General features: G+C 44.4%; 1 protein-coding gene across 3 annotated transcripts in view; it reads left to right on the top strand.

The window, feature by feature from the left end:
• Positions 1–27,681, top strand: part of TENM4 (teneurin transmembrane protein 4) — a 419,617-nt gene that overhangs the window by 340,924 nt on the left and 51,012 nt on the right. For all 3 annotated transcript variants that reach the window (XM_024200637.2, XM_029911562.1, XM_029911563.1), the window contains 5 exons: positions 2,934–3,201; positions 6,527–6,670; positions 8,145–8,394; positions 11,726–11,746; positions 23,640–23,872. In XM_024200637.2, the coding sequence (XP_024056405.2) occupies positions 2,934–3,201; positions 6,527–6,670; positions 8,145–8,394; positions 11,726–11,746; positions 23,640–23,872 (916 nt within the window). The remainder of the gene's footprint in view (positions 1–2,933; positions 3,202–6,526; positions 6,671–8,144; positions 8,395–11,725; positions 11,747–23,639; positions 23,873–27,681) is intronic.

Here is a 27,681-nt window from a genome sequence, read left to right as displayed (position 1 = left end):
TTCTCATCAGTTTTCGGGTCAGAGTATTATGTGTGTCATGTTGAAGAAATTGGACAGAGTAATAGTTTCCTCGCTCAGTGGAGTAGGTGTGTGATGGCAGGGGAAGGAGTAGCTGGAATAGAAATTTTTAACTCGGTTAACATTTAATTGAGCATCAAGATTTTTCAACTTGTCGCATGCAAAACTGGCAGGCTTTGCTACAGGCAGGAGTTCAAGACTGTGGCTGACATCAAGGGGTTAAAAGAAAAGCAGAGAGAATTCCTAATACATGTAACGAGAAAGTCCTTATTTCTAATCAGTCTAGTAGTGGGTTGGCCACTTTTGTAGAGTATTGAGCGTATTGTTTATGCATGTAGGAACCCCGTCACAGACCAGGACCCCATTGTGCTAGGTGCTGCACAAACACAGCATATATATCTCTGGATCTAGCGACAGTACTAATTAACAGATAGACAGAAATACGGGGACAGTTTCTGCCTCTGTTACTTTTGTAAGTTCCAGGTAGTTTGTGGCCCATCCTTTTTCCAATGCCATTTTTCTGTGAGTGTGCATCACCAGGACAGCATTGCTCATGAAATACAACAAAGCACAATATGCAACCGTTTTGGAAGGTCTTGTGAGCCTCACGATTTGAACCACCTCTTGAGGCAGGATCCTTTTAAATCTATTCTTGGCATTTGTTTGATGCGTATTTACTACTCAGTTGACCCTTCCTCTGAAATGGTAGTCAAAAGGGACAGAGAGAAGTCAATTGTGGCAGAGAGAAGTAAACATTTCATACACCAAATTGAACCAGACGTTGCAAAACAATACCTCAGTGGCAATTATTTCTGGCTGGCGTTTTCCTGTAGGGGTTTTATGTGAAGACAGATTAGATGAAAGGGACCGCCTTCTTTGCATCGCTGCTCAGCTGGTCTCTGACTGAGCCTGCTGCCAGCATAGCTATTTTAAAATTCCTGGGTTTTCCCAGATCTGTCATTTTTCACCCTCGTAAGTGCATAGGTATGTAAATTGAAAAGGCTGCATTAGATAAAGTAAATATTTATGGACGTGGTGCAACAGTACTTTAACTTCTGTGATGCATCAGTTTGTCAAGTGCTGCTGTGCTCAGAGGTTGAGTTATCACTTGAAAAAGTATTAGCTCTTCGATAATAGCCCAAAACAGCCGCTCTTAGGAGCTTCATTTCCCAGATGGGTGGTTATTTATATCTAAAACCCATATGAGAGGAGCATTCCAGCACCACTGAGGCTGTGTAAAGCTCCAACAAACAGGGGTCAAGTCTAGTGGTTAGAGCAGTGCACTAAAAAGAATTTCAGACTCCTGTGGTCTATTCTTGGCTCTGCCATTGACTGTGTACCTTTAGCAAATCCTTTTAACTCCTCTGTCTTTCACTTTCCCCATCCATAAAATGGGTAGGGCTGTTGTGAAGACTGTTTTTTATTTATAAAGCATTTTTTTTCAGATCCTTCAGTTTCCATGACAGGACTCTGTTTTCAGTTGCTAATACATTTTCTGTGCTGGCTATTATTATTAAATGGATATATACCTATCTCATAGAACTGGAAGGGTCCTTGAAAGGTCATGGAGTCTAGTCCTCTGCCTTCACAGCAGGACCAAATACCATTCTTGACAGATTTTTGCCCCAGATTGCTAAATGGCCCACTTAAGGATTAAACTCATAACCCTGGGTTTAGCAAGCCAATGCTCAAACCACTGAGCTATCTCTCCCCCCTGTCTGCCTAAAGCTGTTTTTTTAGAGGGAAGTTCCAGCTAAAATGGTTCGGCCTTTTCCAAGAACAAGGTTGGGGGAAAATACACTGTTGTGCTCATGTTAAAAAAAATCATACAGCCATTGCGCTGAGAAGCTCTTGCACCTCTGTGTTTTGGAGCAGGGACTGGAAATTTGGCAGGGTGACCCACCCTAGTTTCGAGGATGTGCCTTTCGCCATCCCCAGAAAATTTGCCCTAAACTAACCAAGTTATAACCCTCCCCAAAATCTCAGTTCATATATGCTCAGTAGAGACTCGTGAGAGTTTAGCAGCCCAATTCTCTGAAGATTCCATTGGTACTGAGCATGCTCAATCCCCAGGGCAGCTAGGGCTGAGCAAGACTTTTTCTGCAGTTTCTTGTCCCGTTTGGCCAGGATTGCAGTAGTACTGGACACTGGGACTGAGAGGAGGAAAACTTTCTCTCCTGGGCTCTCAGTGCTCCCCCTGCTGGTGCTCAGGCAGCATGGAGGAGGAGGAGGAAGCAGGATGCCTGGAATGCAGAGGGACAAGGAATAAGGTGGGAGGAGAGCTCAAGGGAGGGGGGCTCGGAGCAGGAGTCAGGAGGGGGGCTAGGGGCAGGAGCAGGGGATGAGGAAGGTTAGAAGCAGAAGGAAGGCGAAGGGCAGGAGAGGAAGAAAGAAGCAGAGATGGCGGGACATTGGCAAGAGGTGGGGCTGGAGCTGGGGAGAGAGGGGACAGGAGCAGGGTGGGAGAGGATGGGTAGGAACCAGGTGAGATAGCAGCAGGAGGAGAGATAGAGGGACAAAGAAGGCTCACTGTCTCACAGAGAGTCCAGGAGATGAAGATTGTCACCAACAGAACACAGCAAGATATAGGGCAAAGCGGAAAAAAGGGAGCATTGGCTGGGGGCAGCTTGGTTATAGATGGTTGGAGCCTTTTTCTGCTTGGATCCCATTGTAGGCATTTTTAACCTGCCCTTCCCACCCCGTACAAATCACCCAGAGAGACAATCCTTGGCCTCCACGAATAACCCTATACATTGTGAATATTTTATAACTGATGCCTCGAGTCGTAAGTGGGCTGGTTTAGAAACTTCTCAGAGAGCTTTTCGGAAGATGTAAGTGTCTGATTAATTGCAACTTTGCTGCCTTGTGGTGTCTGCTCAGTGGTGATTTAACACCTCCTGGCTGTTTTCCCTCAGGCCCTGCAAGAGGAGATTAACATTGCTGGCAGCAAAATAAAGCTGAGCTATCTGAGCAGCCGCACGGCTGGCTATAAGTCAGTCTTGAGGATCAGCATGACCCATCCCACCATCCCCTTCAACCTCATGAAAGTCCACCTCATGGTGGCCGTAGAAGGACGCCTCTTTAGAAAGTGGTTTGCAGCTGCCCCGGACCTCTCCTATTATTTCATCTGGGATAAGACGGATGTCTACAGCCAGAAAGTGTACGGACTGTCGGAAGCCTTTGGTAAGCTGACCTCAGAACACATTCCTCTCTTTCCATCTTGCACGTAAGAAGTTGTTAAGTGGCAGCACGCAAACCTTATCCTAGATTATCCTGCTCTTATGTTTTCTTCCCTTCACTGCCCTTTCCAGAACGTCAGCACAGCGTAACCATTGTGGGCCTGCTTCTCCACTGCCCTGCACATTGTGTGATCCTCTACGTCTGTAGAACGATTACCCAAGGTGCAAAGCAATGGAGAATCGGGCTCTGTGTGTTCTTTGCACCACCTCTTGAGCACAGCACCATCCATGGTTTGTAGCCAGCGGGATCTGCAGCTGAAGAAGCTGAAGTCTTACAGGAAGAAGAAGCTTCCTCTGTGCTGCCCATGTAACACTTGTATGGCTACAGCTCCTTCCCCTTTTCGCGGACATCACAGAGCCCACTCAGCCCAAATGCCATGTCTGTCAATCAGTTGCGGCGGAAAGGACATCGGAGCGGGAGGGGCACTGAGCATGCATAGTGACTGCTCGGTGCCGCAGCTGGTTGCTTCCAGTCTGACTGACAGAGGAATCTTTAAAGGAGCCAGGGTCCTTCGCTCACAGCTCTGCAATAGGGTTCAGACAGGCGGAGTAGATCAGGCCTTGGCAATGGCAACAACATGATGAGAGGGCCCCCGCCCCAGGTGTCTCCACTGCTATTTTAAAACAACAGACATCCACCCCTGATCCTGCTCTTCCTTGTTGCCCTTGGAGCAATTCAGGGATAACTGCAGCCCTGCAACTAGATTCCTCTTTGCTCCCCTGTAGCCTGAGTGGAGATATGCAGGAGGCTCTTTGTCAGAGTCTGCAGAGAGAGAGAGTGAGTCTCTTATTCCCACTTATACATGGGGCTGAGCTTCCTTGGGAGAGGTTGGTTGACATGACCTGCTGAGGCTTATGAGACCCTGTAACACCGCACAATTGAGGCTCTGGATGGAGCAACGTGTACAGATAACACATAGTTATGGTCCTACCAAATTCACGGTCCATTTTGGTCAATTTCACCCTCATAGGATTTTAAAAATCATCAATGTCATGATTTCAGCTATTTAAATCTGAAATGTCACAGTGTTGTAATTGTAGAGGTCTTGACCCAAAAAGGAGTTGGTGGGGGGGTCACAAGGTTATTGTAGGGGGGGTTGCGGAACTGCTACCCTTACTTCTGCGCTGCTGCTGGTGGCGGCGCTGCCTTCAGAGCTGGGCAGCTGGAGAGTGGTGGCTGCTGGCTGGGAGCCCAGCTCTGAAGGCAGAGCCGCTGCCACAGCATGGTGGGTAAGGATGGCCTGGTGTGGTATTGCCACCCTTACTTCTGCGCTGATGTCTGCAGAGCTGGGCCCTCAGTAAGCAGCTGCCACTCTCCAGCCACCCAGCTCTGTAGGCAGCACAGAAGAAAGGATGGCAATACCGTGACCCCCCTAACTAACTTTGTGACCCGCCTCCCATAACTCCCTTTTGGGTCAGGACCCCCAATTTGAGAAACACTGGTCTCCTCCGGGGGACACCAGATTTCACAGTCCATGACACGTTTTTCATGGCCGTGAATTTGGTAGGGCCCTATTCATAGAGAAAGAATTACCTACCTGGTGTGACTTTGGGGGCCAGATTTTTATGAAGGCCTCAACCTGTCCCCCATGTCACACTCACAGTTAGTTGCAGCTAGAATTTAGCTTCCTCCCTACCTGATTAGTGGGGGTGAAGTTAGAGGCAGGGTCTGAAAAGGAGGCCCTAAAAGGTTTATGCTTTGATATAGTAAAGTTATTTCTGGCAAATACCTACAAGACGCCCTTCACTTTGTACCTGTGTCTAGGGGTTTTTTTAATTATTCAGGAAACCTCCAAAGGCACCCAGAGGTTTAAAATACCACATTACTAGCCAAGTACACATATAGACAAATATATTTTTTCATCAAAAGAGCTGAAAACAGAATCGTAGCAGAAAGAGGCGGGAAAGGCCTTTTGATTGTTCAATCCAACTCATCTCCCTGCCAATGCAAGACTGTTCCCTGTACTGCAGATTTCTCCTGTCCAGTCTGATCCTGCAGAGTTCCTAATATCAGTGCTCAGCACTTCTCAGGAGACACTGGGCCCCTTGCAAGATCAGATCCTTATTGTACGGGCCAAGAGTTGTTCCACATCCTGCTTTTCCCTTGTCTCCTAAGCAATGTAAAACTGAAGATCCCTGCTCTGCTTCAGGTACTAGTGGGGAACTCAGTTTTGGGTCTTACTGCTTTTGAGGAAAGCATGTTTCACCTGAAGCCTTCTTGTAGGCATAGGCGCCGACTCCAGGGAAAAATTAGTGGGTGCTCTGCACCCACTGGCAACCAAGTTTCCTGCCCCACCTCATCTCACCTCCTCCTCCTCCTCCCCTGAGCGCGCCACGTCCCCGCTCCTCCACCTACCTCCTAGCGCTTGCTGCTGCCAAACAGCTGTAGCACGCTCTGGGAGGGATGGATGGGGGAGGAGCGGGAACGTGGCGTGCTCAGGGGAGGAGGTGGGGAAAAGGCGGGGCCGGGGCGGGGATATGGGGGGGGGTTAGAATGGGGGCAGGAGGGGGCCAGGCAGGGGTTGAGTCGGGGGCAGAGCAGGATTGACCACCCACCGGCGCCAGAAGAAGCCGGCGCCTATGCTTGTAGGTGTTCAGTAAAATAACTGGCCTGATTCTCCTCTCACTGAAACTGATTTTACAGTGGTGTAACTACGTTACCTTTAATGAAGTTATTCCTGATTTACACCAATGAAAGGGAGGTAAATCAGGCCTAAAGACTCTCTGGACATTATGAAAACCAACTCGCATTCAACCATTTTGTCTGTATTAGTGATACCGGCCCAAATTAATCTCTGGCCTGTCTGTCAACTTTAATGGAGTTTACTGATTTAGACCCGCTTGGATTATGTTTTGTTTTCTAAACTGGGCCATGTTTCTCTGCCTCAGCCCACTGCATCACTGCCAGGCAGCCTTAGCACATGAGGTAATGAATAGAAGCAACATACTACCATTTTGGAATTCTGGGACCATTTTTGCTAAACCCTTAGGTCACCCATTGCTTTGAATTGTGTCTGTGAGTCGGTGCCTTTTGAATATTTAGCACATTTGTCCAACATCTACTGCTGTGTTGACCTTTTTTACGCGAGTGGCCTTTAAAGAGGAGAATATTAAGACTCTGCATTAATGTGATGGTATTTTAAATAGAATTGGCACTTGCCTGTAGAAATGGCCTTTCCCCCAACTAATTAAAGCTCTCAGCTGTGTGCTGAATGTGCATTTCTGAGGTTATTAACCTATGGGCTTCTTTTTTTCCCCTTTGCTCCCAGTTTCCGTGGGCTATGAATATGAATCATGTCCTGATCTGATCCTGTGGGAGAAGAGGACGGCGGTCCTTCAGGGTTATGAAATTGATGCTTCCAAACTCGGAGGATGGTCCCTGGACAAACACCATGCCCTCAACATACAGAGCGGTGGGTTGGCTTTAACAAATGGCGTGAGCGGGGTGATGCAGCGGTACAATGCATTGTTGCTTTTCACCATTAATAATTCAACCAAAGGGAAAACACACACATGCACACGCTACTAACAAATTATTCATTGTAACCTACATTTAGCGGCAGCTTTGTGTGGGCAAATCTGAAAGGAATCAGCTGCTGTAAATCTGTTGTATATTTTTATGAAGTGTGCAGCCCCAGCTTTGTACTACCTATAAGGAATGGGATTGAATTGTTTGATGTCCATCAAAAAAAGTCCCAAGGCTGAACCCTACATAAGCACATGCCGTGTATGCATACGGTCAGATAGGGTCCATCCTTTGTCGACCCCATTGAAAGCAAACCCACCCAATACAATCACACACAGGAAAGCATGGCATAATAATCACCCTTGCTGCCAGTGGTGAGAACGCAGCTTGGAATGTGGACCTGAGGAGAACCTGTCCAGTATGACTTCTATCTTGCTCAAGGAAACCTAATTACTCGGCTTCAGAAGACTTCCCACCCCTAAGTTCCCCATCCCTCAACTTCTGTGGCCAGCTGCTCTGCTAGAGCTCAGATCTCTTTGAAGCTATAACGCCTACATTCCTTAGCGCATGATGAGTGTTTAGAGATGGGGCATTTAGCTGGGCAGAATGACTAGAACATGGCCAAAGGATGGAAAGTTTGCACTACCCTGTGCGATTGTAGTGAATACGGAGAGAGTAGCCTCAGTTCAGACAGCACCATTAATGAAAACTTTCCTGGTCTTCTCACAGACAACATATAAGTTCCCCTGGGCCCTGCTGACGAAACCTACCCCAGTTAATACTCCACCCAGATTTTCCAAAGTGAACTACTACCACCCAGCATATCCCTTGCCAGCAGACAACCCCAGTGGATACCCTCTCTCACTAGTGACAATTATCTTGACCTTCCAATCTCCACAGTGTTTCTCAACCCGTGGTCGCAACCCCCAGGAGGGCCCCGAATAGCAGTCAGAGGATTGTGAGGCACTGGACATTTTATTACACTCTAAAGCAAAGAAAAGCTTGGTGTCCAACCTAGCCACTCACCCTTAAGGTCAAGTCATCTCTGCCAACCCCTTGAAACACCCACACAAATAAATTACAGAGGCTGACCATTGTTAGCATCGATATATCTTTATAGTAAATGAGGAGTGGGAGGCGGCAACCTGAAAAGGCTGAGAAACACTGTGCTCTAGGAGTTACAGCAGCCTGCCATGGGCCTTGGACATCTAATTTTTCACAGGATCCCACGGTACCTAGAGACAATCCTGGAGAGATCTCTTTGCGGTGTCGTGCAACATGAGTCCGGAAGCTGGGACGCCAGGGTTCTATTTCCTGTGCTGCCTTTGATTCATTCTGTGACCTGGAGCAAGTCTCTTGCCCTCCGTGTGCTTCAGTTTCACCATCTGTTTAATTCCCTTTCTGCTCTTATCGTTTTCTAGGCATCTTGCATAAAGGAAATGGGGAAAACCAGTTTGTCTCTCAGCAGCCGCCTGTCATAGGAAGCATTATGGGCAATGGACGCAGGCGTAGCATTTCCTGTCCAAGCTGTAATGGCCTTGCAGATGGGAACAAGCTCCTGGCTCCTGTTGCCCTAACATGCGGATCTGATGGAAGCCTTTATGTTGGAGACTTCAACTACATCCGAAGGATCTTTCCCTCTGGCAATGTCACCAACATACTGGAGCTCAGGTACACCGGGCAGCTCGCAGCCCGTGATAATTGTTCACCTTTGATTCTGCAGAAATGTTATGTACCCAGAGGGAAAATGAAACCAAAACTCTTTTTTTTTAAAACTAACAGAATGGGCCAAATTCACCTCTGGTGCAAGTCCACTGACTTACACCAGGAAGGCGTGCGACCTGGTGAATTCATCCAGAATGGAGTCAGAGGCCCAAAATAGTCTATCGCATTTCTTACCCGCTAACTCAGACTGAGTTAATGTGTCCTCCTCAGTCTGGTGAGAGACTAGTGGGAATTCTAAAAATTAACAGTCAGCCTCCGGGATAACCTACACTTGGAAGGACACACATCACTAATGATGATATGTAGAGGGTACTCAGGACAGAGGATCATTCATACCTAGGACAGTGAGCTCACCAAGGAACTCCCAGAGTCTGTGACTTCTGGGTGGGTTTTTTGGGACAAACATACAAACACCCCCAGCGAATTCTCTACTGAAAAATAGGGGCTGGGTGAAGAAATTCTGTCCATCTCCCCTGCAGGGAGATGAAGTGCTGCCACTTGCCCCCGCAGAAAAGTGAAGAGAAAACTTCCAGTAGGAAGAGGGAGGTTTGCAAAGCAGCAAGCACAAAAGAGGGGAGGGAAGGAAATTGGGGGGGGGGGGGGGGGAATACAGATGAGTCATAAATTTTGATGAAATAAAATATATTGTGACCGAGTCAAAGTTTGTGTTGACTCATCTGTGATATTTTTCCCTCCCAGACATTTCATGACAAACACACTGCCCTGTTCAAGGCAGTGGATCTGATTCTGATCTCATGCTGCGGCTACCCAGGATTAATTCCATGGAAGTCAGTAGAGTTAAACTGGTGTAAGTGACATCTGAATCAGGCTCAATGACTCTGCCTTAAGAGCCTGATCTGAAACCCAGTGAAGTCAATGGAAACCTAACAAATGACTTCAGTGGGCTTTGGAACAGGCCCTAATACAACATGTTTGTAACTGGAGTGGAGATTAAACTGTCCATTGGTGAATAATTCTGTATTGGCAATTTTACATGGATATGTGTGTCAAGATGTCTAGTCAGTGATATGCTTTGGTCCAAGCACACATTAACCAGTACATTGCACACATGAGGATAAAGACAGGTTGTTGAATTTTTTTACACTGACTAACCTATTGACAGAAATCCATGCAGTTTTTCTGAGTTTTAAATGGCATTTCGTTATCTGGCAAATCCCAGTCACAGACTGTGGGATGCTACATTATAAGACTTTATTTTTAATGCTCTGAAACAGCACTCCACAGCTCTAGTGCATACGTGCCCAATGCTTCCCTTTTGGTGTGTAGTTCCAAAATGCTTGTGGTTGTTTCTCTGCTTTTTTCCTGGTGAAAGTATTCATTGCATTTTTGAAACCCAAACATACCAAACCCCTCCTGCCAACACACACAAACAGCTACCAAGAACTCATCCATAATGTACAGCATCCCAGTGGGATGTAAGGGAAATGGGCATAGATGAATCTTTTCGGTATTAACAGGATACTTGTAAGAGCCAGTTTCTGAGAAGCTCTGAGCACCCACAGCTCCCAGAAGACCCATGTGCTTGCTATGTCTCAAGATTTGGCCTAAAAGTGTGATACTTCTCACTCCCCTGAGACGTGACTGTAAAAATGGTCCCTACTTACTCAGCTGATTTGTATTTAGAGTCATGTCTGCTGACAAAAATACGGCCCCAATCCTACAAAGAGGGCTTTCATTGACTTAACTGCAGCTCATTGCAGGATCAGTGCCTGAGGTTGCATTGCATTATTCTCCTTTTTGCCTGAGGAATCAATGCCGCTAAAAGAGAGTGAGCTAGATTCTAATTTTTTCTTGCGCATCAACAGAATTGTTTACTAGTCAGTACACCTGTGCAAACCCACAGAAGTTCATTGGGTGTCACTGAGGGCCCAATTTGGCCTGCAGGACTTTTATTATGGGTGCTGATGTACAAGAAGAAAAGAATCCAGGCTGAGATCCCAGGGCTGGCACTTAGAAGACATGGTGTTTTCTATGTAACCTGAGCTCATTCAATATGGAAATTATGGAGAGTCAACAAACAAGGAACTCCATGATAACATATTTACAGTCACTTCTCTGAGCGAGCCACAGCTTGAGTACGATACCCGGAATGGGACTCCAAATATTGAGGAATGATTCCATGGTGGCCTACATTAAGGTGCAGAGCATCCTTCCAGTGCTGAAAGGTTATTTTAGTGATGGAGGCTGTGATTTCCAAAGGAGCCTAAGGCAGATAGGTGCCCAAACCCCACGGTAATTGCATGGGAGTTGGGTGCCTCGCTTCCTTAGGGATTTTTGGAAATCCCACCCTGAGTTCTTTTTGTATTTCAGCATTGTTAGAAACACCCTGTGCGTATAGGTTTGGTGGAACAGTCCCTGATTCCAAAAGAGCAAATTGGAAACCTTGAAAAAGTGACCTTGTTGGATTCTCCAAAGAGTCACAAAGTTTAATTTACTCCCATGTTAATCCTTCTGGAGCCATTACTGCTTTATCTGTGCAAACACTTAGGTTACAGGGGCCAAAAAGCACTTCTTAACTCACGTGTGCTATAAATTAAATGGGTACAGATGCAGGTTGACTAAAAGCTATGGGGGAAAGACATTATTTTGGTCTAAATGGATTGTATCTGTGCCTCCTCAAGCAGCATTTCTTTTGAGATTCACACCCCCACTGTTTGGTACAGTCTCTTATTAGAGTGTAGTGCTCTTTTCTGGAGAGGAGAGGCAGCTGCAATGTGGCTTCCAGCTAATTACAATGGGGTATGTAACTTGGCCCATGAAAAAAAAATCCTACTTGAATTCTGTGCCATAGTGTCTCTGAGATTCAAGCAGTGAACATAAAAGAAGTTGGCCAGAACAATTCTGCTGATATATTGCCTTGTAAAATCGAAAGAACCACAATCAGCGACAGTGAAAAAGCTGTAAAGCTTACTAAAGAAACAGGCTTCTATCCTGACATTATATTCCATGACAGATAATTAAATGTAGTGAGTGTCTCTGTGTGTGAAGTGTGCCTGGCCCCATCTCCTGCATAAATGAGTACCTCTGAGCTGGTGAGATCATACTTCCTTTGTGATATGCAGCAGTACATAAGTGAACTCACTGACAAGTAATATCTAATATAAAGTATATCAGTGTCATGCCTGCTAAGTCTTTATTTATTATTGCATTGTATGGTACAGTTACTGTCAAGTTTTCAATCTGCTAATAATGCTTCTAACTCAGCCACTAACACCTCATACTTTCTTCTATTCCCTGCTTTCCTGCCGTCTGTCAGAAATAAAGATTTCAGACATAGGTAAGCCAACCAGTGGAGAATTTTATGCCTCTGCCTGTCTTGTTGCATGTTGTTATATGGTGAGCCACAAGTGCCATTTCCAGATGATTCAATAGCAAATGAAGCCAGTGTGATTAAAGCTGATGTAGGCGATCAGTCATCCAAACTGGAAGCCATTAATCATGCGTCAGGGTCATAATACAATTCTGCTTGGTCTATAAATAGTCATAGTCAGTCAGAATAGAGTATAAAGGTAGGAGGGAAGGAGGAAGGGGGCTCTTTGTCAAACAATTGAGTGAATGGCAAGACAAAGACAATTATCCATGTCATTTAAAAGGAGCTCTGGGTAACCCACTGGTTAGTGTGTGTTACATGTCCTGACCCCCAGAGAACCACAGCTCTGTTACAGCTCTCAGCGAAAACTCTAGAGGCTCATACTTTTAGCCTGGTTTGATCCCCAGTGATGGTTGTTATAAAAATTGGGACTTGCCCCAATTAGAATGGCTGTGAGCCTGGGGCACTAGATGTGAACTTCCATTATCATTCGGAAGTATTTAACCCTTAGGGCTGCTCTACACTGGGGGTGGGGTCGATCTAAGATACGCAACTTCAGCTACAAGAATAGCGTAGCTGAAGTCGACGTATCTTAGATCGAATTGAAATTACTTATTTCGCATCCTCGTGGCGCGGGATTGACGGCCTCGGCTCCCCCGTCGACTTTGCTTCCGCCTCTCGCCGAGCTGGAGTTCAGCAGTCGACGGGAGAGCGATTGGGGATCGATTTATCACATCTACATTACATGGGATAAATCGATCCCCGATAGAGTGATCGCTACCCTCCGATCCCATGGGTAGTGTAGATGTACCCTTAGTGTCTGTTCTGCAGCCCTCTTTGTGTCTGATCCACAGTGGGTAGGAGAGCACTTTGGAGCAGGCCCTTAAGGGATCGTCTGCAAGTTTCCAGCTTATGCTGTATTCCAAATGCATGGCATTGTTGTGAGGTTTTATTTTCTGTTTAGCACAACTTGAAAGAGCTGCAGGGCCAAGTGTAAATTCTGTTTCCTGCAGCAGATAATTTCCTTCACCTAATCACACATCAAGTGTCACCCAGTACAAATGGCGTAGACCTCACACAAGCGGCAGTAGAATTCATCCCACCGGGATCTGCTCAGTGCTACTGAAACCAGCAACACTGAACTCCTCCTCCATGGGGGTTCAGCACTTTAAAGTTGACAGCAAATGTCTGCCATCAGCAGTGGCCAGTGCCACAGTAGGAAGTCCTGGGAAAGAGTGGGAAGGAGGGCAATCATGCAGGCACAGGAGAAAGGGCAAGTCAGGAACTAGCACAGGGTGAGTGCTATGGAGATGGTTTCAAATGTTAAAGGAGAGAGCTGAAATATGAGAGACATAGAAGAAAGTATCGTCCTTGTGCCCAGAATCCTCACCTGACCTGCATGGCAACACCTCTGCCTGTTCCTGCTAGGAACACGGAAATTTCCAGACTGAATCAGATCCATGGTCCATCTAATCCTGTATCCTGTCACTGACAGTGGACAGCACTGAATGTTTCAAGGGAAGGTGTAAGAAACCCCACAGTAGGTAGTTAAGGAATAACCTGTCCCCCAGAGAAGGTTTCCTTCCTGACCCCAATAGTTAGAAGTTGGCTTATATTCTGAAGCAGGAGGGGTTTTCCTAAAGGTCCTCCTTAAACACATTTCTTCTGACAAGCCCTAGTCCTTGCACAGGGAAGTGTTCACAATATAAATGTCCATAATATCATGGAAGCAATAAGTCTGAGTGCCACACTGCTCTTTACATTCACCCTGCTTTTTCTTGCCTGTCTTCCCCCCTTCCCCCTGCATTTGTATGTGGTCTGTCTAGAGCACAAGCTCTCTGGGGGCAAAGGCCATGTCTTTTCATCTACCTGTAAAGTGCCTGATATGTTGTTGGCACTATCCTGTCCAAATAATAAGAAAAGCTAAAGAACCAAAGGAAACAGAGGATGTATCATTAGAGAACATTTAGGACGAACAAACCCAAAGCAATTGGGGTATTCGGTGAAGTCAGAGAGGAGACCTGCTGGTTCGTAACCACCAGAGGGAAGAGGTCACTGTGGAATTCTACATGGCTAGAGACAGATGAGAATGAGCAGACTGTGGTCACCAGAGAGAAGAGTAACGAGAGGAATTCCACACAGCTAGAAGTTTCAAATCGATATCAGGTCCTCAACATGAAAACTTTCGAAGATACCTCTCAAGATCCAGCAGATCCAAGGGAATGGAGAGGTGTACAGGACACATATGTGGTTGGCAGTTTGGCCCTACCGATAAGAAAATCAAGCTTGCCGGCAAAGAGTCTTCCAAACATTCTAGGAAGAAAGATGATCCTTGTTGGGTATTCAATACTCAGAAGAACCAAAAGAACATTCTGCAAAGGACAGACAGACAACAGAACAGTGTGCTGCCTTCCCAGAGCCAAGACACTAGACATCACTCTAAGATTGGATAGCCTTCTGAAGTCGACAGACAAGGACTAATGACACTGTGTTGTGGGATATCACACAGATAGTAGATTACTTCAGGGGACTCAACAATGTGATGAAGAGGAAGAATATCCAAGCAATCTCCTCTAAGATTTTTCCTGTCCCATGAGAGAAAAAAGACAGATGATTCTGGTCGTGAACCACTGGCAAAGTAAGTGCCGTAGGGTGTAGGGTTTTGTGGAACATTGGTCCACCTTCTGTGGGTAGAGGGAGCTGTATATTTTAGATGGCCTCCACCGCAGGAGAAAGGGGACCAATCTCCTTGAGGACAGGCTGGCTAGAGTAGTCAGGATGGGATTAAACTAAACACAAAAGGGGAGGCACAAAGGGGGGAGATATTTATTTTATTTATTTATTTATTTATTTATGAGCAATCAGTTTGCACAAAATAGAGATGCTGAAAACAAAATTAGTCAAAGAACCAAATGACATAAAGAGAAGAAATTCTTGAATTGTCTATACACCAATGTTAGGATTCTAGGTAATAAACAAGATTAATTGGAATTGCTCATTTTTTAGCATAAATTCAATCTAGTTGGTAAAAACCTGGTTTGATGGTAAACACTGTTGGAATGTTAAAATCAATGGTTATAACCTATTTAGAAAGGATCAAGTGGGCAAAAAAGGTGGTGGAGTGGCACTCTATGTCAAAAATGGCATTACCTGTTTGCGTCACTGATAACTCAGAAGAAAAAGATCTTGAATGCTTATGGATCAGTGTGCTAACAGATAAAGCACAAGATGGAGTATTAGTTGGTATCTGCTACAGACCACCAAATTACACTATGAAACAGGATGATCACCTCCTTACACACTTCTCAATAATGTGTAGGGAAAAAACTTGGTGATAGTGGGAGAACATCAATGTGAGTGACATGTGCTGGAGGTCTCATGCTGCTAATACTAATACTAAAACATCCTTGGAATTTCTAAACATTATAGATGACAATTTCCTAACTCAAAAAGTAATGCAGCCAACACGGGGGAATTTTTATTAGACCTTGTCTTAACAGATAAAGAGGAACTGATTACAGAACTAAAAACAAATTGTAGCTTAGGTACAAGTGATCATGACTTGTTCACATTTATAACGTGCAAGCAGAATAATGTTCAGTAATATATATACTTAATAGCGCCAATTTCACAAAACTGAAAACAATTATGAGCCAAATGAGCTGGGAGGAAGAATTTAATCAGAAAAATTTCAGTGATAACTGGGAATCATTTAAGAACACCTTACTAGAGGTCCTGAAAGAGACAATCCCACAATTGAGAAAAAAGGCAGTGCTGGTTAAAAAACAACCACCTGGTTTAGAGGTAAAGTGAAGGCAGCTATAAAAAAATAATAATTTTTTTATAACAAATGGAAGAAAGGGGAAGTTGATAGTAATGAATATAAATAATAAATTAGGGACTGTACAAAATTGATAAGAGAAGCAAAGGAACATAAGAAGAAAAGTATGGTCAGAAGACTTAAAGACAATAGGAAGGATTATTTTTAAATATATTAGGGACAAAAAGAATCCTTTCAGTGGTATTGGTCCATTAGTAGGTGGAAATGTTAGAATTATCAATAATAATGCAGAAAAGGCAGAAGTATTCAATAAATATTTCTGTTCTGTATTTGGGGAAAAACAGATGATGCAGTCTCGTCCTACAGTGATAACACTCTTTCCATTCCACTAGTCTCTCTGGAGGATGTTAAACAGAAGCTACTGATCTTAGACATATTTAAATTAGCAGGTCCAGATAATTCGCATCCAAAAGTTTTAAAAGAGCTGGCCGTGGAGCTCTCTGGACCATTAATGTTGATTTTCAATAAGTCTTGGAGCACTGGGGAAGTTCCAGAAAACTGGAAGAAAGATAATGTGCGAGTGTTTTAAAAGGATAAATGGGATGACCCAGGTAATTATAGGCCTGTCAGCCTGACTTCGATCCTAGACAAGATAATGGAAAGGCTCATATGGGACTCAATTAATAAAGAATTAAAGGAGGGTAATGTCATTAATGCAAATCAACATGGGTTTATGGAAAATAGATCCTGTCAAACTAATTTGTTATCTTTTTTTTTTATTAGATTATAAGTTTGGTAGATAAAGTCAATAGTGCTGACTTAATATACTTAGACATCTGTAAGGCATTTGAGTTGGTCCCACACAACATTTTGATTAAAAAACTAGAATGACATAAAATTAAAACGGCACACATCAATTTGATTAAAAACTGGCTAACAGATGGGTCTCAAAATGTGATTGTAAATGGAGAATCATCATCTAAGTGGGTGGGTTTCCAGTTAGGTCCCGCAGGGATTGGTTCCTGGCCCTATGCTATTTAAAACATTTATCAATGCCCTGAAAGAAAATATAAAATCATCACTGATCAAATTTGCAAATAATAAAAATTGGGGGAGTGGTAAATAATGACGAGGATAGGTCACCAATTCAGAGTGATATGGATTGAGGTTGCAGGAATAAACCATCCCGATGTGTAGAAAGAATAGTAAATAGGCAGGCGACCAGCTTGGCTTAACAGTGAAATCCCTGCTGATCTTAAACACAGAAAAGAAGCTTACAAGAAGTGGAAAATTGGACAAATGACCAGGGAGAAGTATAAAAATATTGCTCAGGCATGCAGGAGTGAAATCAGGAAGGCCAAATCACACTTGGAGTTGCAGCTAGCAAGAGATGTTAAGAGTAACGAGAAGGGTTTCTTCGGGTATGTTAGCAACAAGAAGAAAGTCAAGGAAAGTGTGGGCCACTTACTGAATGAGGGAGGCAACCTAGTGACAGACGATGTGGAAAAAGCTAATGTACTCAATGCTTTTTTTGCCTCTGTCTTCACGGATAAGGTCAGCTCCCAAACTACTGCACTGGGCAGCACAGCATGGGGAGGAGGTGACCAGCCCCTCTATGGAGAAAGAAGTGGTTCAGGACTATTTAGAAAAGCTGGACGAGCACAAGTCCATGGGGCCGGATGCACTGCATCCGAGGGTGCTAAAGGAGTTGGCAGATGTGATTCCAGAGCCATTGGCCATTATCTTTGAAAACTCTTGGCCATCGGGGGAGGTCTCGGATGACTGGAAAAAGGCTAATGTGGTGCCCATCTTTAAAAAAGGGAAGAAGGAGGATCCGGGGAACAACAGGCCAGTCAGCCTCACCTCAGTCCCTGGAAAAATCATGGAGCAGGTCCTCAAGGAATCAATTCTGAAGCACTTAGAGGAGAGGAAAGTGATCAGAAACAGTCAGCATGGATTCACCAAGGGCAAGTCATGCCTGACTAACCTAATTTGCCTTCTATGATGAGATAACTGGTTCTGTGGATGAGGGGAAAGCAGTGGACGTGTTATTCCTTGACTTTAGCAAAGCTTTTGATACAGTCTCCCACAGTATTCAGGCCAGCAAGTTAAAGAAGTATGGGCTGGATGAATGGACTATAAGGTGGATAGAAAGCTGGCTAGATCGTTGGGCTCAACGGGTAGTGATCAATGGCTCCATGTCTAGTTGGCAGCCGGTATCAAGCGGAGTGCTCCAAGGGTCGGTCCTGGGGCCAGTTTTGTTCAATATCTTCATTAATAATCTGGAGGATGGCGTGGATTGCACTCTCAGCAAGTTTGCCGATGACACTAAACTGGGAGGAGTGGTAGATACGCTGGAGGGTAGGGATAGCATACAGAGGGACCTAGACAAATTAGAAGATTGGGCCAAAAGAAATCTGAGTAAGTTCAACAAGGACAAGTGTAGAGTCCTGCACTTAGGACGGAAGAATCCCATGCACTGCTACAGACTAGGGACCGAGTGGCTAGGCAGCAGTTCTGCAGAAAAGGACCTAGGGGTTACGGTGGATGAGAAGCTGGATATGAGTCAATGGTGTGCCCTTGCTGCCAAGAAGGCTAATGGCATTTTGGGCTGTATAAGTAGGGGCATTGCCAGCAGATCGAGGGACGTGATCATTCCCCTCTATTCGGCATTGGTGAGGCCTCATCTGGCTTACTGTGTCCAGTTTTGGGCCCCACACTACAAGAAGGATGTGGAAAAATTGGAAAGAGTCCAGCAGAGGGAAACAAAAATGATTAGGGGTCTGGAGCACATGACTTATGAGGAGAGGCTGAGGGAACTGGGATTGTTTAGTCTGCAGAAGAGAAGAATGAGGGGGGATTTCAGCTTTCAGCTACCTGAAAGGGGGTCCCAAAGAGGATGGATCTAGACTGTTCTCAGTGGTAGCAGATGACAGAACAAGGAGTAATGGTCTCAAGTTGCAGTGGGGGAGATTTAGGTTGGATATTAGGAAAAACTTTTTCACTAGGAGGGTGGTGAAGCACTGGAATGGGTTACCTAGGGAGGTGGTGGAATCTCCTTCCTTAGAGGTTTTTAAGGTCAGGCTTGACAAAGCCCTGGCTGGGATGATTTAGTTGGGGATTGGTCCTGCTTGGAGCAGGGGGTTGGACTAGATGACCTCCCGAGGTCCCTTCCAACCCTGATATTCTATGATTCTATGATCGCCTGGTAAACTGTGCACAAACAAATGAGTTTTAATACATCTAAATGTAAATGTGTACATCTATGGATAAAGCAAGTAGGTCATACTTACATAATGGGGGACTCTATCCTTAGAAACATTAACTCTGAAAAAGATTTGGGGGTTGTGGTGGATAATCAGCTGAACATGAGCTGCCAGTGTGATGCTATGGCCAAGAGAGCTAATGCCGTCCTTGGGTGCATAAACAGAGGAATCTCGAGTAAGGTCAGAGAGATTATTTTACCTCTGTATTTGGCACTGGTGTTACTGCTGCTCTAATACTGTCTAGTTGCGATGCCCATAATTCAAGAAGGATGTTGATAAATTGGAGACGGTTCAGAGAGGAGCCACCAGAATGATTAAAGGATTAGAAAATATTCCCTATAGTGAGAGACTCAAAGAGCTCGATCTTTTTAGTTTAACAAAGAGAAGGTTAAAGGGTGACTTGATTACAGCCTATAAGTATCTACATGGAGAACAAATATTTAATAACAGGCCTTTTAATTTAGCAGAGAAAGGTATAAAAAGATCCAATGGCTGGAAGTTGAAGCTAGACAAATTCAGACTGGAAATAAGACATACATTTTTAAAGGTGAGAGTAATTAACCATTGGAACAATTTACCAAGTGTCATGGTGGATTCTCCATCATTGACAATTTTTAAATCAAGATTGGCTGTTTTTTTCCTAAAGGATCTGCTCTAGGAATTATTTTGGGGAAGTTCTATGGCCTGTGTTATGCACAGTGTTAACCCATCACTTTAGCATATGCTGAATAAGAAAACCAGACCTCCCTGGCTGTGTTTTGGGACCCAGGTCTTCAGCTAGTGTAAACGGGCACAGGTCCAATGACTTTAGTTCAGGATCTGACCCTCAGTGTCCACATGACATACTGAGATGGCATCGTAGTGCTGTGCCACAAAGTTTGCCAAATTGAATCTCCCGAAGCCTGGCTACAATTCTGTACACTCGATTGTGGCTGCTGCAGATTATAGCCCCAGAGGAGTAAACTGCCAAAGCAGGCTCCCGTGGTTCCTCCTGAAAAGAAGAAGATGTGCAGGGAGATATCTGAAAGGAAAATCAACTCATGCTCCTTGCTGTCAGCCCATCTCCAGTGGTGGCAGCATCAGTGTGGTGGATAAATATCAGGAGGCTACAATTGATTTAGGCTTCAGATGATTACAGAACCCCTTGTCTGTTTTGCTCCATTATATAACTCAGAGATGAAAGAGGATGGAAAGAGGGAAAGAACTGATCTGTGTTGCCCCAGGCAGACTTATTTCAGTTGTTATTCAGTTCAGTCCAATTTGCTGCTTGGGTTTGCCTATTGATTGGGACATTAAATAAATAGAAAAGACCAGTAACTGGAATTTCATGGTCTCACTGCTCTCATCTTCTCACTGACGGAGGGAAATAGTTTTGAACTTTCATAGTAATAACGTGGTTTATTCAGTGCCTTTCTTCCTGAAGGATCTCAGAGTGCTTTTACAGCTGAATACATCCACAACCACACTGGAAAATGATGCACAGCTGGTTCTGGAGTAGAATGATGCATCGAAATAGGTCTCAGCACAACAATAGAGGTGGGAAATTTGGGCCAAGGCCATTGGGGCAAAATCCTACTTAACATTGGTACATGATCTCCTGGAGGCGCATGTCACTTTACATAAGGAATAAAGATGTGATTCCTGCCCTGAGAAGCTTGCAACTTAAAGGCCCATCAAAGTCAACGAGAGCCTTTCCAATAACATCAGTGGCCTTTGGATTAGCACCTGGGAGTTCAGTTATGCATGATGGGCCAACTGATACTATACTGTAGTGTAATTTACATGGGGAGCATTATCCAGGATAGTGGAATTATCCTCTGCTTTTGTGAAACATGCCATAGGATTTTTAACTTCCACCTGGACAGCTACCAAAGGTGTGCTACTCTCTGCAACATCTCATCCACTGAATGGCACCTGTAACGATACCTCCTTTACTACTATACGTCTATGCCAGCATTGACTGTCGCCCCTAGTCCTGGTGGGTCAAATCCACCTCTCTGCAGGTATCGACCACAAAGCCTATTCACTGTAAATACCACTTGCTGGCCCTTTGCACAAGGGTGACGGTTACCTGGTGTGACTGTACCATAATCATCTGACCTACTGCTGCTAACAGAGACCTGCTTGCCACAGGCGATCTCCCTCCCAAGTGTAATCAGATCAAAGGATAGGCGCAGCTTCTGATTTTGTCTAGCAGCATGGCTCACTCCATCAGTTAATGTTGCTCTGCCTGCTGCTTTCTGTTGTTTTGAGAGTGCAAAGGGGTCAAGCCATAAGACTGAGAGATGGACTAAGACTTGAACCAATAGGAATTAACTAGATGCTTTTTGATCCCTATTGTTGGTCCAGTGCAGTGCAGCTGAAATGACAGCATTTGGTATAAAGCCATTTGCAATAGTAACAACAAAGCTGGCTTTAGGAGGGTGATTAGTTGACTGAGGAGCCTTTCACTGCTGGATCGCTGGTTGAAATCCAGACCAGGCGGCAAGTCACCCAAAGCGATTACCATCTGATGAGTGGTTTATTTAAAATAAATCTTTACCTCCTACCTTTCTGAGGTTCACTTTATTAGTAATTATAACCGTGCTACTGTGATAACGCATTTACAGAGGATTAACACTAGCAGCAGCCAGTCCGATTTGTCCTTAGAATCTGTGAATTAACACTCACTCATTCCAGGAATCTAAAATGAGAACCTAGATTAGTAACTCTAACCTTGGGCTACCAGTAGCTTTTACCAATATTACATAGAAGGGACAGCTGTTAAAGTGACTGATGAAATTTGGGCAAGAGGTGGCATTTTGATTTTTTTTCCTGCTAATTGGAGCTGTTCTATTTGGTTGTCTGATCAGTTGTTAAAATGGACTGGCATTGACTTTGGTGTCGATTTTGCTTTCATTCTATGTGGGGGTTAAGATTAGGGGCTGTTTGGGGCTCTCTCTTTGTGAGGAAGGTACAGCTAAGACAAACCAGGATACAAACCACCAGAGCAAGGCTATGAAGTCCAATAATAAATGACATTAGTAATATTTTGCGGGGACTGAGAGTCAGGACTTCTGGTTCCCAGGCAAATGACACTGCAAAATGGCAAAGTATTCTTATTAATGTCCTCCTCTGTCCACCTTTTTTCACATAGTAGAGATTATGAACAGCTCAAAGGCTGACTGACATTCAACTGAGCCTTGTAAAGGCAGTTAGCTGAAAACACAAGGGCCTGATCAAAATGGATGGTGGATTCCCATAGGGCACCTTTTTTCACCAGGGTGGAAGCCACTTGCTTAATGTGAGTGACACGTAGGTAAATGAAATAATACCCTACCAGCCTGCTGTCATTGGAAAGGAATACAGATGGAGACTGAACTGCCAGGTGGAGCTGTCTTGAAGGTCAGAGCATTTTATTTAGCACAAATCAGTGTCATTTGTGGAGATGAAATCTGTTCAGACTTTAATAGGATAAATCACAAGGGATCTTCCAGGATAAATCAAAAAGGCGTTTTTCCAAAGCAGTAAGTAATTTGAATGAAGAACCAATGCATGGCTTTTAAAATTGAGATCATGCAATATTTTGAAAAGAAAGGGCGAGTTCAATTCCTGATAAAGGGGCGGGGAATCAGCATTGCCACACCGACATCCCCAACTGGCAGCTCATAGAATAACTGATCACTAGGATGGCTTAATGCTCATTGAGTGCAAAATCCACCCCCTGTACATTTGCCACTGAATTTAGTGGGGATCCGATGAATTTAGAGAAAGTGGAGTATGTGGGAGGAGAAATTTTCAACATGTCCTGACAGTTAACTTGCAACTCCGAGAGGGAAGTAGAGCTGGGTTCATGCCATAGGTTTAACATTGTTGATTCCCAGGCTCAGAAGAGAGTGTAAATCAATAGCTAGCAATGGCAAACACTTAAGTTGAATAATAGAGAGATAATATTATACTGTATATAGTTTCCTCCAAAGACCTTGGCTTAAATAAATGTCTAAATTCAAGTCTACCGCTGTTTCCATCTAATTCTATTATACAGTCTCTATTTAGACTCTGTTGCTTGATCCATTTCTGACTTTGGTCTCAGTAGCATTTATATAAAGCAATATATCATTTTTCAGTCTGCCCACAGTGTTTTCTCAACCTGCTTTCTAGTTTTTCTGGAGGCAGCGATGTCTAGTGGTTAGACCAGACTGGAATCAGGATTCCTGGCCTGTAGTCCCTTCTCTGCTGCTGGCCTGCAGTGTTACTTTGGGCAAATCATTCAACCTCTTTGAGAGTGATTTTAAGAGTTTTATCGATGCCCCCGTTGAATTCAATGGCAAAACTCCCATTTACTTCCACAGGCATAGAATAGGACCCTCAGGACTCTGTTAAGTAAATGAGAATTTTGCCATTAAATTCAATGACAGCAGAATCAAACACTACATGAATATTAATACTTAGCTTTTAGATAGTGCCTTTTACCCCTAGATCTCAAAGCACTTTACAAAAGAAGTTATTTTTTTTCATTACGACCATTTAACAGACGGAGAAACTGAGTCATAGAGAGGCGAAGTGACTTACCCAAGATCAAACTGCAGTGACTCCCACTCCAGTTCCCTATATATTGGACCACATTGCTTCTCTTTAATTGGCTTGTGATGTACCCAGCGTTAGTACTATTGGAGTGTATGCAATAATGAGCTAAATCCACTGGATGCAGAGCTGCAGCGCTTCTCCTTCAACGTTTTATTCCTCCAAACTATTAATGCTGCCCGGTGTGCTTAGGGAAACAAACACTGAAATCTACCAATGAAGATAACACTCCTGTATATTTGTTTTTCAGCCACAGCCCAGCTCACAAGTATTACCTAACATCAGACCCAATCACTGGCTCCATCTACCTCTCTGACACTAACAGCCGACGCATCTATAAGATCAAGTCGACCTCCATCGTGAAGGATGTTGTCAAGAATTCGGAGGTGGTGGCAGGGACTGGGGATCAGTGCCTTCCCTTTGATGAAACCCGCTGCGGAGATGGGGGCAAAGGCACCGAAGCAACACTCACTAACCCCAGGGGTAAGACGCAGCCTCTTCCTACAAGTATTTTAAAGCGGGCTTTGAAAAAGGTGCCAAACCAACTGTTCTGGAATACCACAGAACAGATATACAAGCTTCCCCAGGGCAACCCGCTAACATGCCTCAGGGTACGTCTACACTACCCGCTGGATCGGCGGGTAGTGATCGATCTATCGGGGATCGATTTATTGTGTCTAGTGTACATGCGATAAATTGATCCCTGATTCCTCTGCCGTCGACTCTTGTACTCCACTGCGGCGAGATGCGGAAGCAGAGTCGACGGGGGAGCGGCAGCAGTCAACCCCACACCGTGAGGCCGCGAGGTAAGTCGACCTAAGATACGTCGACTTCAGCTACGCTATTTTTGTAGCTAAAGTTGCATATCTTAGGTCAATATCCCTCCCCACTCCCCCCCAGTGTAGACCAGGCCTTAGTCCTGAGCTGGAGGGATCACCACTAGGGATTGTTCAACCTCAGGCCCTTCCAGTCCTTAGCCTTGTATTGAGACTGCTAAGAATGGTGCCAATTTGGAGGGGGGTGATTTTATGGACTTGTGTCCAGTGTGAACTGTACTGAGAGGACCAATCCATTTCATATACCAAAACACCATGAGAGAATTACAACTTTTGGTCACTACCCATCTGGACTACATTCAGTTAAATTCAGTTCAGTTCATTGAGACTTTATTGGCATAAAAGGCTCTGCAAGTGTTGCTGTATATAAAATAGAGACAAACCCCTCAGGTATCTCTCAGAGGTAAGTTGAAGCCAGGGTTACACACTACAGTTTGATCCCTTGTGATACAGGGCTTGTCTACACGAGAAAGTTACACCGGTTTAACTACAAATATGATTTTAACCATTATAGTTAAGCCCATGCAAAAGGCTATGTGGACACTGATTTTGATACAAAAGTGTCTTATTTCAATGTAGTTTAAACCTGTTCTGGTCAATTTAACCTAAACTGAAATAAGCCCGCTTAAACCAAAATAAGAGAGTTTACATAGACTTTTACACTGGTTGAACTAATTTGGTTTAAAATCACACGTTTAGTCAAACCAGTGCAACTCTTTATGTAGCCAAGTCCTCAGACAGGCAATCTCAAATTGACGAGCTCTGCATGCAATTACCAACCTCCTGAGCCAGCCACTGTTCCTCGATCAATCCAGTCTTAAGACCAGATTGCAGTGAGGCTGTGATATATGGAGGAGAGAGGGTACTGTTGGCTTTCACATCTTTATTCAAACATTTCAACCAAAAAGCCCAGATACCTTTCCAAGTAGGACATATGCTTCCCATGCATGTGTTATCTCACTGGGATGGTGGCCTTTACTCTCATTTGGTTTTGCTCAGCATTGACAGGCTTGTGTTGCAAAGACTTGTTCTCACTTTAACGATGGATTGTATTCAAATGCAGTGGCTGGGTTGCAGCCGAAGGGAAGTCAGCCCTGCGGTTTTATTTTTTTTAGAGGAAATACCTTCATTCATACTCTATGAAGGACGGTTGCATGTGTAAAAGTGAGGGAAGATCCTCTGCAGAGACTGACTGATGCTGCTGTTATAGATGAGTTATATGCGCAAGGAGCCCCTTCTGCCGCTCTGGTTGCATGTCTTGTTGCCTGTTGGTTAGGAACCTAGGGAATTATTTACAAGGTGTTGGCTTTAAAAACAAAAAAGTCACACTTGGGCCTCCTGCCCAGCTACATCTGCACATTTAGCGTCAGGGTGTGGCAGGTTTCTCTCTCCGTCACAGGGAGAGGTTATAGGACCCTGTTTTCCATCAGCACTCCCATCTCCAAGCCTGTGCACCTGGCTGGAATCTCTGGAGTGGGGGAACCTCCTGACAAATACATGGGGCCTTTCATGTGTCGCTTTCACAGTGGAGCAGTGGAGGTGGAGACAGCAGGGCTGTGTCTCTCCTGGCTAGACGGGTTGGGAAATTATTTTTCTTGACATACAGATGACATTATTGTTATGGCATCCCAGAAACGAGAACTGATTTAGCGACCTTTTGTGTCGGCTCCAGTTGTGAATCTTTGTTATGTGTGGGCTAGTTATGATTCTTACATTTCCCCCTCTAGAAGGCAGGGGAAATCATACTTTCCTTCCTCCTAGGAGTGTTGTGAGGCTTACCTAAATAATATTTGTAGTATGTTGTTATGAAATTGTGCAAAGTATTACGGGGGCCACTGAGGGGAGCAGAACTCAAGAGTTCTGGATTCCCAGCTTCATGATCCAGCCTCTTAGTGATTTGGACTCTTGGGAGGCTGCTCCTCCACCTCAAAAGTGAAACCGGTGTGAATTGATGCATTAAGGCATCACTGATATTTCTTGTGCTTCAATGTAGAACCTGTTTGGCCTTTGGAAATTTTGAAAAATAAAACCACATCGAGGGTGGGAACGGCAATCACAAGCAACAAACTGCCAAAACATGTCACGTGAATTTTCATATACATTTTGTCCCCACTTTCATCTAGCTCTACTTCCACCCATGAATTTGTTGAGTCACCTGATTAAATAGCTCTGACTAATGTGATTTGCTCCCCATTCATCTCAATAGATTATTAACACTGAAAACTAATGTTGACAAAATAATGTCAACTTCATTTACTAGCTCACTACCAATCATTCTAGAGTACCAGTGAACGCTCTTTCATTTTGAAGTATTATGAAATACAACTGGAGCAAGCAAGCGACTTCTTAGACCTGTAACCAGCAGTCCTTAGACTTGCCCCTACCTTCTCTATTTCTCTGGAGAGCAGAGTGCCAATGCGCGTGGATGGGCAGAGGAGAGTAGAAAACAATTCTGTGTGCCGAGCTGGCTGAATGTATCCAGGAGTTCGGGCAGCTGCTGGCCAGGGAAGCTTTTGGAAGATTCATTCTGCAGCTAGCTCTGCAAGGCTCTACTCTTTCTAAGTCTGAAGCCACGTCTTGACCCAAAATATTAATCTAGGCATGGGAGCAGGAACTTTGGTTTGCAGCAGAGAAGCAAGGTCCCCTTTCCAGCTTGTATGCAGCTACCAGGGAAGCAGAGGTCTTTGCTTGCATGGACAGCTTCAGCAGGGGGATCTCTCCCACTTGCCAGAAAATACTCAAGAAGATGAATGTGACAATCTTGCAGAGCTAGCTGTAGCCAATGAAGAGTCAGGCCCAAGGTATCAAAACCCTCACCTGGACTCTCCATGGCCCATTCCCTCCTTGGCTCCTCTGCTGAAACAGGGCATATTAGAAATACAGCAGATCAATAGATAAAACACGGGTGGCAGTTGCAGGATCGGTGGTATTTGTTAATCACTGGTCTGGCCCTTCCAATTCATTTGACACAGAGCGTGGCAGAGCTTTCAGATGCTAATGAATTTCAGTATACTCTGTACATTAAAGTGTTATCACTTTCTAATTATCATCTGCTAATACTGATCTTATTCTACAAGCAAGCTTTAAAAAAAAAATATTAGAACTCTAGCTTGTCAGAGTGTTTTGTTTCCATCTAAGCACTCGCCAGTGGGTCTTGTCACGAAAATGTTGTGGCAGTGAAATTGCCAAGAAGCCTGCAATTAACAGAGATCCAAGTGACAAGACTGACACAATATGAAGATCGTTTCAGAAGGGGGGGAAAAGTCCATCCATTCAGCGCCACAAAAGAGCTGCAAAATGAAGTAATTAATTTGAGGACAGATCATTTCCGTCGGTGTGTAGTACTGAATGCATGAGCAAAACCTCAATTGTTCACTAAGTGCTCATCAATTCTAGCAGAATAAAAAAATAACAGGAAAGACAAGCATTTATCCAACCAGACAAGGAAGCTCCATG

This window comes from Terrapene carolina, unplaced genomic scaffold (assembly GCF_002925995.2).
Source record: "Terrapene carolina triunguis isolate 2854851 unplaced genomic scaffold, T_m_triunguis-2.0 Scaffold97, whole genome shotgun sequence".
Taxonomy (NCBI): domain Eukaryota; kingdom Metazoa; phylum Chordata; order Testudines; family Emydidae; genus Terrapene; species Terrapene triunguis.
The sequence above is the reverse complement of the archived record's forward strand: the minus strand, read 5'-3'. Positions and strand labels throughout refer to the sequence as shown.